Source organism: Euprymna scolopes, chromosome 1, assembly GCF_053919585.1.
Source record: "Euprymna scolopes isolate OS-2025 chromosome 1, ASM5391958v1, whole genome shotgun sequence".
Classification (NCBI taxonomy): domain Eukaryota; kingdom Metazoa; phylum Mollusca; class Cephalopoda; order Sepiida; family Sepiolidae; genus Euprymna; species Euprymna scolopes.
Genome location: NC_136482.1, coordinates 80,950,358 through 80,964,101, shown reverse-complemented (window position 1 = coordinate 80,964,101; position 13,744 = coordinate 80,950,358). Strand labels below are relative to the sequence as shown.

The window sequence follows — 13,744 nt, the reverse complement described above, 5'->3', positions numbered from 1 at the left end:
ATAACATACTGACCCAACGGGTCATAGATAGTCTTGTTATAACTAATATTCTTGTTCATGCTAACAGGTATATATATATATATATATATATATATATATATATATATAAAAAACTTTCATTTATATTTAAAATTTAACAGATATTAATTATTTTAGGGCCATATCATGGGCTATTCATTTCTCAATTTGCCTTAGTTTCGTATAGATTACAAGTTACGATATATTCGTTTTTTCCATTTCCCTTTTACCGGCTATTTTTTAAGGAAAATTATGAATTAAAGCGTTTATTTAAATAATTTTATTTTATAATTTTATTAATATTTATCTTCACCTCATACTAGTTATGCAATTAATTTAAATATTAAATCTATCATTTTCAGCCTTATCTTCATATATACATAATAAGAATAATGTGAGAACTACAAGTTTAAAAATAAGCACAGGAGGTTAATAAAGACAAAAATCAAAATAAAGAATTAAACATATATATATATATATATATGCTAACACAGCAGTATATATATATATATATATATGCTAACACAGCAGTTCAGCCCGACTTTGCTTGGACACTACGCGCTGTTCATAAATTTATATGCATTTGTACATATATATATATATATATATATATATATATATATATATATATATATTAAAAAGTTTGACTCATGTCCAGGAAACCTACATCTAAAATTTTAAGTGTTTCGACTCAAAATTGGCAAAGGAGTTTGGTATGGTCTGCAAAGGTCAACTCTTTCAATTTGACCTCTCGGCAGCCAAATTTTTGCCCAAAAACTGATTAAAAAGCTTGCTGCACGTCTGAATACCCTTCATGTAAACTTTCAAATGTTTAGACCCAAAATTAGCTGAATTGTTCGCCAGAAACCACAAAGGTTAAATCTTTTGAACTTTGACCCCTTGGCAGCAAAATTTTCCGTTCTGATTGAACACAACAGAGTTATTCTTTTTTCCGATTTTTCCGAATATCTTTTCCATTCGCTGAGCGGTCTTTTTTTATTTCAGCTGGCATGTTGTATAAAATGGCACACAAAAGTTGTTTTTCAGCCATATTCTTCTCAAGCGCTTTCTATCGGTGCATCTGCTCGGCGAATGGAAAAGATATCCAGAAAAATCGGAAAAAAGAATAACTCTGTCATGTTCAATTAGATGTGCTTGAATAATGACTTGCTGCCAAAATATACAAATGTATATATATATATGTCAACGTGATTGTGCTGTATTTAAATTTTTTTTTTTTTTTTACACAGTGATCACCACTTATCAAGGCCCGGAAGCCACTCAGGGATAAGGGTTATTGCAAGTACATTACGTTAGTGTGGAGATTTGATGAAGTGTTTAATTAAGGGGGCGGTTCATTAGGAATTTGTTAACATTGGACTTGAAGACATCCAAGTTGTAGTCCGGAGGGAAGCAGGCAGACAGAACAGAGTTCCACAGGTGTGCAGTTCTAAGAAAGAAGCTTTGTTCATGGAATCCGCGTTTTGATTTAGGCACAGATATAGAGTGGGGGAAATTTTTCACAGTGGATTCAGTTAGACGGGTGTTTTTCGTGAAAGATTGGCGAGGGGGGACCAGAGATTGGAGTTCAGACGAGCACCTGCCATGAAAATAACGATAAAACAAGGATACGCTCGCAACGTCTCTTCTGTGGGAGAGAGGTTGCAGGGTAGAGAAAAGGGCATCCCCCACTAAGCCATGAAGTCTATTTTGTACTCTGTCAAGGCATGATAGGCTGTTTTTGGCCGCTCCTGCCCAGATATGGCAACAGTATTCCATCATACATACATACATTTAAATATGAAATTTTATATATATATATATATATATATATATATATATATATATATATATATAAGGCAAATTTACTTATGAAGTAATCATCAGATCAGTTTCAACTAAGAAAGTCAAAATTAAGAGAATGACACTGAGCACACGTATGGAGGGAAGGAGACAGACAGTCATTATTTAATGAAACAAACGTTAACTAAGTCTCCTACTCTCTTCATGAATCGTATGAAATCTTAATCTTTATGGTAAAATGAAGATTTTTAGTTTTCAGCAAAAACTGTCATAAAAGGGGAAAATAAGGCAAGGGAAGAGAAGATATACAGAGAAAAAAAAACAGGAAAAGAGAAAGAAAAAATGAGGGAAAGGAAAGAGAAAGAGAAATAAAATCCTGTTAAATAACTATGCAAAACAAAAGAGATAAGAATAACGATTTAGCAAAAATCAGCTTTTATGTAAAACTTTTTTTAAAAAGCAGAGAACTTGAATCCATGAGAGGGTCTAACAATTTAAGCAGAAATCAGCTTTTCCTTGTATTAAAAAAGTGGAATTTCATTAAAACTTATATTCTTGGTTATAAGTACAGTTGGTATAAGAATATCACTACAAACAAGAGACATCCAATAATGCTAAATTAAATAAATATCATGCTTGCATGACGGTGAGACATGGGCCTCAAAACGCTTCTGGTCTGCAATGACTTCTGCATCATAACCATGATTAACAAACTAGATTCAATAGAAGATTCATATTACTGGGATGCTTGTCATCTTAGGTGGTTTGGCCATGTCTTGCATCAACTCCTTAACACACCTAACTACCACAGACATCAGACCAAATGGAGAACAGATATCTGATATTGCCACCCCAGAGTCTGAAGCACTCACAGTACCTGCCATACCAAATCATCACCACCACTATTACAGAATAAGCAATTATTAGATTGAAACTTTTGCAAAATTATTGTCATAAACAAAAAGTAATAAACTCTATAATGCTAATTTGTTCCTCAGTAATTAGTGTTTCGCTAAATATTGAAAAAAAAAAAAAAAAAAAATCAAATATTAGTTTTGCTTATTTATTGGTTGCTAAGTAATTGCAAAGAAATTTAAATAAAACATTTAGTGGATGTTTTTTTTTCAATTTCCATTATTAAAACATGTCAGTAAGTACCTAAAACAGACGTTAAATCAAATAAGATAATTACAAAGTCTTTTGTGTTGTGTAAAAAAAGAATAATTTCAATTGTTTTTAATGAATAATTCTGAGAAAACAAATAATAAGCAATTACAACCAACAATGAGTGCATGGTCAAAGTGGTCACATTACTTTAAGTTATTTCTTAATATAAGTTCTCCCACAAACCATTATCTGTGATCACTCACTGGAAAAAATAAGCGACATTGCTTAAAGTCTGACCGACAAATCTCAGCACTCTCTGCTTCTTTAAATCAGTTGCAAATTTTATTCTCGCAATAATCATTTACTATCGAATTCCTATTGATAATGGTTGTTGGCTTTCTCTAAAATGCAAGTTGCCATGTTGGTCTTCGAATACATAATAATGGAAGTCTATATAAATGAATGGAGTGCATATTGATAGGTCTATTGCAGACATGGACCCTTTGGCTGGGTGCATGTAGGTATTTTTGCCATTATTTAATATACATACGTTTGCTGTGATAATATTTTGTTGTTTATATTACTCTTGTTATTGTTTTGATTGTTTCCCCAACGGTTGCTGTGTGCATTGAAATCTCCCATTGTTATGAAAGGGGTGGGAGTTGATTAATTAGTATATCTATTTCTCTTTTATTTATTTCTTGATTTGGTGGAGTGTATATCAAGCATATTGTTATTTTGTGTAGGTAAGTTGTTACTGCTATTGCTTGAAGTTCGGTATTTAACTGGAGGGTTGTGAGAGGTATAGTTTTTTTAATGGACACTCCTCCAATTGGTTTATTTGTTGCTGATATGTGTGTTTCATTGTACATGTTATATCCTTTGAATTTATATTTATGATTTTCTTTGAGTAGTGTTTCTTGTAGACAGATCGCTGAGGGGTTTTGTTTGTTCATGATTTCTGATATTTCTTCATGATTAGGTCTTAGTCCTCATTGCATGAATGTTGTTTTGTTGCATTTTGTGAGGTTTTGCATGAGTAGGTTATTTTGCTTTTTCTAAATCTGTTTGGTTTTTGTTGAAGTTTTTATTTCTAATATTCCATTGGTTTTTTTCTTTTATTTGTCGAATTCATTGTGATTTAAGTATTTGGGATTTATTTTCTTTAAATTTGCCTGAATTGCTTGGTTCTTCAGTTTCCATTTTTTATATTTGATCAATCTTGTTTTTGGGGTTAGATTTATCTCTGCTTTCAGAGACTGATCAAGATTGCGGTTTATTTTTGGATAGGTTTATTTTTTGAGGAGAAGCTTTTCCACTTATTGCCTTAATTAGCTCAGGGAGTATTTTGGTTGCTTTTTTATTTTTGTATTTATTGGCAGTTTTTGATTAAGAGTTATAGTTTGAGGAGTTTACTTCATTATGAAAGGTTTGTTTTTCTGTGTCTTCCATTTCTATAACTGTTAGAAAGGAGGATTTGAGGGTTTATTTGTGAATTTTGGTTTCTTGCATCAGTATTTGATTTACATGTACTTAGTTTTGTATTTTTTGTTTTCTTGGGTGAGTCCTTGGCTTATTGATTATTAGATTTTGTACCGTAGGTTTTAGATTTTTGAGAAGTTTGTTCTTCAGAGCAGTTGTTTTTTTAGAGGGGAGAATTGGGTTTATGATGACATTGAAATTTATGGATTTCATTCTTTTCTCTAGTTTTTTTCCATACTTTGAGTGTGAGTAATCTTTAGGGATTTTTGAAAGTTCAATAGTTCATTAAGTTCTAAATCAATTAGATTATCTATAAGTTCTTTATATTTGTTAAGTTGCTGGTGGTTATTTGGTTTGCTCTTTTCAACCGTTTTTGCATATGATTGATTTTTATGCAAGTTTCAACTATTTTTTTTCACTTCAGCAAGAGAGATATTTTTCTTATATTTTATTGTTTATATTTCTTTTCCTTTTTTTCCATTTTTCACAAGATTTGGAAAAGGCTGGATGGTTTCCTGAACAATTGAGGCATTTAGTTTCTTCATAACAAGTTTTTGTATTATGGTTTTGGTCTTCCGAACCACATCTAGGACTTCCTCTGCGTGTGTCTTTATGGTGTCCGAATATCTGACATTTAAAACATCTCAATGGGGTAAGGGTATATATCTTTACTGGTTCTATATTGTAGCCCGTTGGGATTTTTAGTGTATTGAATGTAAGGATATATGTATTAGTATTTTTCATTATTTTTTTAATAAAGATTCTTTGAGATTCTATCCTTGGCTATTTAATTCGTTTAGTATTTCTTCTAGTGTGGCAGAGATAGTTCTCTGCTTCTAATTATGCCTTTAGATTGATTCAATCTCTCATGGAGAGTTACTTTGATTTTAATATCATGGAAATGTGACATTTTTTAAAGTTTGTTACTTTGGTTTATCTGGTCTATTTTGATCAATAGATTACCATCTTTAGTTTTTTGGGTTTTTTTTTTTTAAAACATTTTTTGGTTTAATGGAGTTCGATAGCATCTTTTCTATGAGGAAGGGGGACAGTTTGGGCATTGGTTGTCTCCCATTGATCCTATGACTTGGAAAGTTGGTATCAGAGTTTGTGTTTTCTTCTTCATCACTGTCAGTGTTAGATTCAGTGTCTTTTGTTATTTTTTTTTTTAAGCCATATGAATTTTTATGTTGATTCATCGTCTTTGCTCCCCACCCTCCTCAGAGCTCTATAGTGAGAGATGATTGGGTGGAAACCAATTTGCCCAAGTATCTCAGAGATACAAGGATGATATACTCAAACAGTGGGTGTAGATACTTGTGACAATTTCCTAATTTCCTTGGTCCTGGCAAAGTATAATAAAGGGGTTTGCTGTCGGTAGTATCTGGTTTCACTATCTGATTGGCCCTTGCCATCTCCTAATATTAGCATGCATGTGTTTTTTTTGGGGGGGGGGCATTTGTAATTCTCCTTTTTTTTTTATATTAGGGCTTGTCATAACTAGCCGATTGAAGAGTCAAAGTGGAGTTGTAGACTCACAGCCACTTGAATCCGGTTTGTCAGGTGCTCAACCACCAGGATTCAGTTTTAGAACATTATGGGTCACCACCTATGGACAACAGGTGGCCCCACTGAGGGACTTTTATCTTCTGCAGAGCCTTATTGGTGCATTCTGGAACCCCACCAACAGTGCCATTAATTGTGTAAAGTTTTTATGTTTCAAGTTCTTTAAGAATTTTTTTGTGATGTTTGCTTTAGTCATTTTGTTTCATAGTATATCAACCCCTTTGGGTTATTAATGCTGCATCCAGTCATTTTGTAGGTTTTTATTTTTCAAGCTCCTTGTATCTTCAATTAATACTTTGTAGTGTTTGGTTGTTTTGTAGTGGATTTTATTGCTTCTGTTTCCTGTCCTGCAGAACATAAGTTTTGAAATGGAGAGGGAAAAGGGTTATAGTATTAATATTTGGTACATTTTAAGTTAAAAACCAGTTGAAAAGTAGGAGAGAGAAAAGGAAAAAGGGGGAAAAGGGTGGTCTGTTGTTTTTGTTTTTGGTTTTGCAGAACACAATTAAGTTTTGCAAAAGGGAATAGAAAAACAAACAAAAAAAACATCAATGTTAGGTGCATTTCATGTTAGGAACTCAATATCTTCAGACAGCCTAATCTGATAGTACCAATGAAATGTATGGGATATGGTACAAGGAGGTAAGGAAAAAGGTGGCTCAAGACTGAATGCTGTTGCAAGTACACTAAACACACATCATGTAAGGTATTTAGAAATAAAGAAGTCCCTAAAACCACTCATTACCTTTCATGGATATGGACTAGAAAGAACTTGTAGTTAAAGAATTACAGTTACATTTGGTTAAGTAAATCAAATTTAATTTAACAATTTTCACTGAATTCTTCAAGAATATACCAGCTTTTTGAGAAGAGGATCAAGATAAGAATTTCACTCCTGACCATCATGGCTGATAATAACATTATGTAAGTTAATATCTTTGAAAATAGTGATATAGTTTTGGTTACAGACACAAAATATTTTTTTTACTAACGGTCTCCAGCAAGGTCATACATATACACCTAGGTCAACACTTATCAAGACCAAAAGTCAAGATGGGTTGAATGATGAAGAATATTATGAGAGGATTAAAAATGATGAAAGGAATGAACCAAATCTGATTACTTATTAGAGTCAGGTGAATCTTTAAATGTGTTTAAATAGATTTTTTTTTTAACTTGTAAATTGTTAGAAAGTATACATGAAAGTGTTTACTTACATCCAACGATACCAAAAATAACAAACAAACATATGGCTTCCATATTACCCGTATAACGGCTCGAAGTAAACTCGGTTTAGCTTTTAATTTGGCCTTTTCTTTTTCCCATTCTCTGAAAATAAAATTGAAAAGAAAATAAGAAACTGTGTCAATTATTATACGTCAACATCAATGTATGTTGAGCCAAATTATGAAAGGGAGCTACGCACGGGGATAATCATCCAGAGATCAATGGACACACTGTGTCAAGTGCTACTTTCCAATGTTTGACATAAGTGAGCTGGCCATGGCTTTCAACAGTTGGTTTCACAGTGCAGTAACTTGGACTGAAACAGAAGCTTTCTGATGGTTCAGTTGAAATCATATCAAGCAGTTTCTGTGAGTTTCCAAAAACCCCTCTCTCCAGAGCTTGTGTGAAGAAGAGATCATGCTGCACATTATCATTTCCACACGTAATGCTAAAGACGAAGATGAGTTCACCTCACAGCTGTATATGCTACAGCAAGTATAAATGGAGGGTATCTAGTTGCTGTTTGTAGGACTTTGTGTGGAGCTCATGAATCATCACTAGGGCTATGACAACAGCATATTCTTTTCATTGAGTATATATCCGTTAATATCTTATATGTTTTTATATAGACAGATGTGGTTCTCGGTTGATTAAGTATGTCTAACTGTGTTGGATATATACCCGAAAGTCAAAAGAATGAAAAGAATATTCTGTTGTCACAGCCCTAATCTTCACCAACCTCTAACTTTCTTCAAGTGCTGGATATCCTTGACCGATTGGAGATAAAACCAGGATGCCATATTTCAGAATCAGTCATATGACAGACAAAGACAGGAGGAGAAAGATGTTATCACTGTGACAAAGAAAAAGTGTGCGCACAGCATTACTAAATTTTTGGTTTCCAAAAATATCTTATTTCATCTTATGACGCTAAAATGAATATACACATTTATTTTAGCTTTTTACGATGTAATAAGTAATTTTTAGCATGAAAAAGACTTTCATTCATGATGTTGTTTTTGTCAAAACAGAAAAATACATAAGAGTCAATAAAGTTAATATTTTTGAATAAAAGTTTTCAATGAAGTAAGAGTAAAAGAGGAAATGACCACAACACCCAAGTTATTGGCCTGCATCATCTCACTTAAAATGAATCAGGTGCCATGTTGAGTGTGAAGGACCAACTGGAAGATAATTTCATTTATTAATATTGAAACATAAATTCCATAGGTTTGATTATCTCCAGACTTGGTGAAAGCATTGAATGGATGACCTAACTGACCTTCTGTTTGTAAAGAGCAGCGCGTTGACGTTATTCTTGTGTTGCCTACACACAGTTTCAATGCACGGCTCAAGACTCTTCTTTCTCCAACTTTACAACATGGCAAGGAAGAAGAAAAGGAAAAAAAGAAAGAAAACAACACACTGAAGATGGAGTATAGCTCCGAAATATATGTTATCAATTTCAAACAAGTAAAATATTTGTTTATTTTCCTACTATTACATTGTGATTTGGCTTTCAAGCGCACTTGATGCATATTTTATTTTATTCAAATTAAATCAATGTTTCTATATGGAATTCACACTCTTGAAGCTTTCTTATCTCAAGACACATGACATATGATAGCAGCATTTTTTTTTAAATAAAGAAAAATAAGTTCATATTCATTTTTAAACAAAGCCAGGTATATTGACTGACCACACGTGCAATAAAGAGAAAGGGGTGAGCAAACAAAGTTTTTTTCATAATTCATATAATGATTAATTTGAAAGTTAGACATTAATTTGTCGTCTGTGAATTAGGTTTTTTTTTCTAGATATTCAATATTGCACTAGTAGAAAGACTAATTTAATTACTCAATATAATTATAAAAACAAATGTGTCCAGCTGCGTCAACCATTAAGTTTGGTTTAAATTGTTTGAATCAGAAAAAAGGCAGTTTGCAAAGCCAGTTAAATATAAAAAATAAAAAGATAAAATATAAAATTAGTCTCTTTCTGCAAACTATATCTCCCTCTCCTTTCCCTGTTTCTTTATTGCTACAAGTTAAACGTTATTACTGACTCTGGTGATATTTCCTTTTGTTTATAATGGACTATTCCAATCTTGGTATTCTTTCCTTTCTTGATTAAATTCTATTGAGGGAAAGAAAGAGAGATGGGTTGTATAAAATAGTTACGTGGGGGAACGAGAGAATGAGAGAGAATAGGAGAAACTTAGTGAAAGATGGGTCACTTACTAAATAAATTGCAGCTAATTAAAATTGAATTGAATATCTATAGTCTATATATATATATATATAGTATAACCAGACTATCTGTCGGCCTGTTGGCCCTTGAAGAGTGAAAGAAAAAAATGTTTAAATAAAAAGTGGTGTTGAGATTATATTGTGTTTTATTGACTTGATAAAACATTTTTTTAGTGATGAATGAAAAAAAAATAAAACTCAGGCGACCTCCAGAGCACTACTGCAAGCACTAATTAAAATTAAGGAGGCTCCCAGAGCACTACTAAAACCAAGTTTCTAACCTTTTTTTTAAGTGAGGAATAAAAAAAATTGAAACTCAAGATGCTGCCAGAGCACTACTAATAGCACTAAATATAGTTATAAATATGGTTATACTTATATGTTGTATATTTATGTTTAAATCAGTCTTTTTAAATCGACTGGGTTAAAATAAATTCATTTGAAGGGAAAAACGTTACAATAAGTTAAAACACAGAACCATAACCATCTATGTACGTGGTGGAATGATAAAATTGTCATCCTATAAAAGACATGATTCCATTTTCGTTTGATGAAAACTGGTTTTGTTTTTTGCTGCAGATCATCTACTAGTTGGCCAGTTGTGTACAAATCCCAAGAGCGATAAGAGCCTTCTATCATGTCTGAAAGTGACACAATGTTCAACAAGCGAGATCGGAGATGTGCCACTGTATAACTCATGCTCTCTACCAATGCAAGTTATGACAACAGCACCCTCAAAATGCAAATTCAGATAGTTTAACACTTAAGGGTACAGCTCAATAAAGTTTCCAGCCATGGTTATAGTCTTTGTGTGGTTTCAAGTGAGGGCCACATCATGCTACCACACATTTTCAAAGTCAGCTTGAAAGTGGACCTGGATGTGCTGAAGAGTGTGGTGATCCCCTGGTACAACAGGTGGCCTTTGGCAAACCCTGGGTGTGGCAGCAGGACTTAGTGCTGGCCCATAAGTCCAAAGAAACCCAGGCTTGGCTTCAGGAGTGATACAACTTTGTACCCTTCTCTCACTGTCCTTCCTCCACCTCCGACCTGAACCTGCTGGACTACTTCGTTTAGTCATATGTCAAGAACATCACCAACATGACCTCCCACAACACCAACACCAAAACCAGCCTAATTGCTGCCATTCACCAAGCTCCCACCAATGTTTATGGAAAAAGCATCCTCCCAGTTCCAGACCCGTATTGAGGCAGTGATTGAAGAGATGTCAGCTCTACTACATAGTCAAGTTACCTGAATTGATTTTTGCAATAAAAGCTTTAAAATAAAGCTGTAGTGTTGTTTTCTTTAAAGTGACAAATTTATTGTTCCACCCTGGAGAAAAGTAACTTATTCTTTCCTTTGGTTATAGTTATATGTTGTATATTTATGTCAAAATCAGTTTTTTTTAACTCAGCAGGCTTGTGACATTAAATCTTTTCCGTTGATTCTAAACCATTGTTAATTGGACATTTTGGAACATTTCATTTTCATTCTATGGGAATCAACATGATAATGGTTGATCTGCACCGACCAAACAATAACTAACTTAGTATTGTGATTGTTGTCAATAATAAGTGAAATCTTTATTTGTTAACTCATCAAATTACAACGAAAATACAAATAAAATAATCATATTAAACAATTTGGGATGCTAAAAACGTACAATTTTTTTTTTTTTTTTTTAATAAAATTCTAACTTTCTATTCCCTTTGCTAGATCTGTGACCATTTTCTAATTTTAAAATTGTAAAACAAATGTTAAAACCTAAGATAGCAGAGAGCGAATTGGAAAGGGAATGTATATTTTTAAAAGGAAAAAAAAAACAAATTGTTTTCAGTGAAAAAAATGAGAACAAAACGATTTCTCACAACAATCTACAAAGTGAAATTAAGTGAAATTAAACAAAATATTAGTGACGGAATTAAAAAAGAAAATATACAGACGTTAGAAAAATATCAAATTTATGGGCTTGCAAGCTACAAAAATAATATTGGTATTAATAAAAATAAATCATCATTCCCTTTTTAATCAAACGAATTTTTGACACAGAATGGCTTTGTTTGTTTTTTTAATTATCTTCAGTTTTATTTATTTATGTATATTCGTTTTGTTTATGCTAGACTTCTTAAAAAAAAAAAAAATTTAGAAATGTTAGTAAAAAAAATTAAATACGATAAAGTACGATTCGTAAAATACTGATGTAAAAAAAAAAAAAGAAAAAAAAAGAAAATTTACATTTTTTGTTTTGTTCTGGAAAGAGTATGTAAAAATGCTGTAAATCTATGCATGCACAGAATTTTTGAAAGTGGAAATTGAAAACTGGATGGATGGTTTCACTAACCTAGCAGGCTGAATTGAGTTTTGTGGTTAGATATGTTGGTATTATAAAAATCCAACGCACAGCTGACAGAACTTGCATCTGCTAAAAAGACACTGTCAAATTGACAGAACATGATCCTGAGCAACATCGCCGAATTGACAGAACATGATCCTGAGCAACATCGCCGAATTGACAGAACATGATCCTGAGCAACACTGTCTAATTGAATGAAATCGATCCTGAGCAAGACCATCATATTAATAGAACACGATCCCGAGCATGAACGTAGCAACATGTGACCATAGCAATCCTCTATAACTGACACTAAATGACCTATCGCCCCATTTTCTATAGTTGTCCGGTGAAACCCGACCATCACTGTGAGCAGGATGGATCTAGTCTGTTGGCAGATTCCCAATCTGTAATCGAAAGGTCTCGGGTTCACTCCTCATTGCTGGTTTGTATTAATTTTATTTGCAGTTAAAATTCAGATATTAACTCTCCAAGCATCCCTAATCTCCGCTTTATAATCATTTCTCCAGCACTATTTGTTCGTATTCTTCCCCTCTCCTCCACTGCAGAGCTCACCCAACTGAGTTGAGTGGCTGAATCGATTCTTATTTTGAAATCTCTCGGTCCCCATTTTATAGCTACATTAATGCATTTTAGAACAGCATCTAATTCAGCCATGTTAATATGATTATAATCATTATTTTTCCTCAACGACAATGCATCTTCCACAACTATACTGCCAGTTTCCAGTCTACTCCACTCGTTCTTTTCACATAACTGCATGCCAATCGCAGCCATCCAGCAATTGGATAGTGCCCCAGCTCAATCTCCCACAGATAGAAAATAACTCCCACCTACTAATTTCTACTCTCATCTCTGGGATCTCATTGTCTCTCCTGAACATCAGTGCTCCCATCCTCTTTTTCATAAATTTAAGGCCCAGTGGTGCTCCTCTGTCCAGGGATTTAGGCAATTTAGCTGCTAGCCCAAATTCTTTCAAATGTAGCACAAGTTCTTTTATTGATATCTTCGTTACATCCACCATTATACCATTGATGTATGAATTGGTGGCCTCTTTTGTTTTACTTCCTTTCTTTAACACCATTTTTAAAATGGTTGCCATAATCTTTGGTGCTACATTAACCTGAATCCTAACTGTGTTAGGCAATATGTTTTTCCTTTATAACATTATAACAGATCAGTTGGTACTGCCATAGTTCCTTTGCCACATGTAGCTGCAGGTAGGCAGACTTAAGGTCCACAATGGCGGTTCCTCCTACCAACGGTCTCCAGTTTCTCATCTTTTCATCACACACATCTATTATGTCGCTCCCTGTATAACATGCCACAAAATGGTTCCACTCACAAAAGTCTAACACTGACTTGACTTTCCCTTTGTGGCATGAAACACTGCCATCAATGATAACACACCTTTTCTTTCTCCGATATCCATCTTTCCACCTCTTTCTCAAATTCTAAATTTTTCTCACTTTCCAGGGAATTCTTATAATACTGAATTCTATTCTGTAACACTGGGGGCTCTCTCTTCTATTTCTATCTTACTGTCCATTTTTCTCCATCAAAATTTGCTTCAAAGTCTTTATCCTCACTTTTGCAAACATTCAGCTGATGGACAACTGCGGCACAGTGTACATTTCCAAACTTTACCTCAGCTTTCTTTATAGTTACACCTCCCATCTCATTGATTACATCCATTCCAACTATGATGTCAATCCCGTCAATGATGTGATTCATCAAGATCGCCCCCAATTTTACTCATACTCTACATACTTTTATCTCCACTTGCCTGGTTCCTTTACATTTTACGTCATCTTACATGAAGTGCTTTCACTGTGCCACTTCTACCATATCCACTCATGAGTTTCCAGTTGATTAAAATGGTGGTGCACTCAGTATCGACAAGTGTGGTCATTACTGAATCTTCCACCACCACTTCTAT

The 13,744-nt window shown here is 33.6% G+C and overlaps 1 protein-coding gene across 1 annotated transcript in view; it reads right to left on the bottom strand.

Annotated features, from left to right (window-relative positions):
- The window catches only part of LOC145242735 (ATP-binding cassette sub-family C member 4-like), a 275,544-nt gene that overhangs the window by 184,069 nt on the left and 77,731 nt on the right, over nt 1-13,744 (bottom strand). The window contains exon 3 of the mRNA XM_080105907.1: nt 7,194-7,305. Coding sequence (XP_079962033.1) covers nt 7,194-7,305 — 112 coding nt within the window. The remainder of the gene's footprint in view (nt 1-7,193; nt 7,306-13,744) is intronic.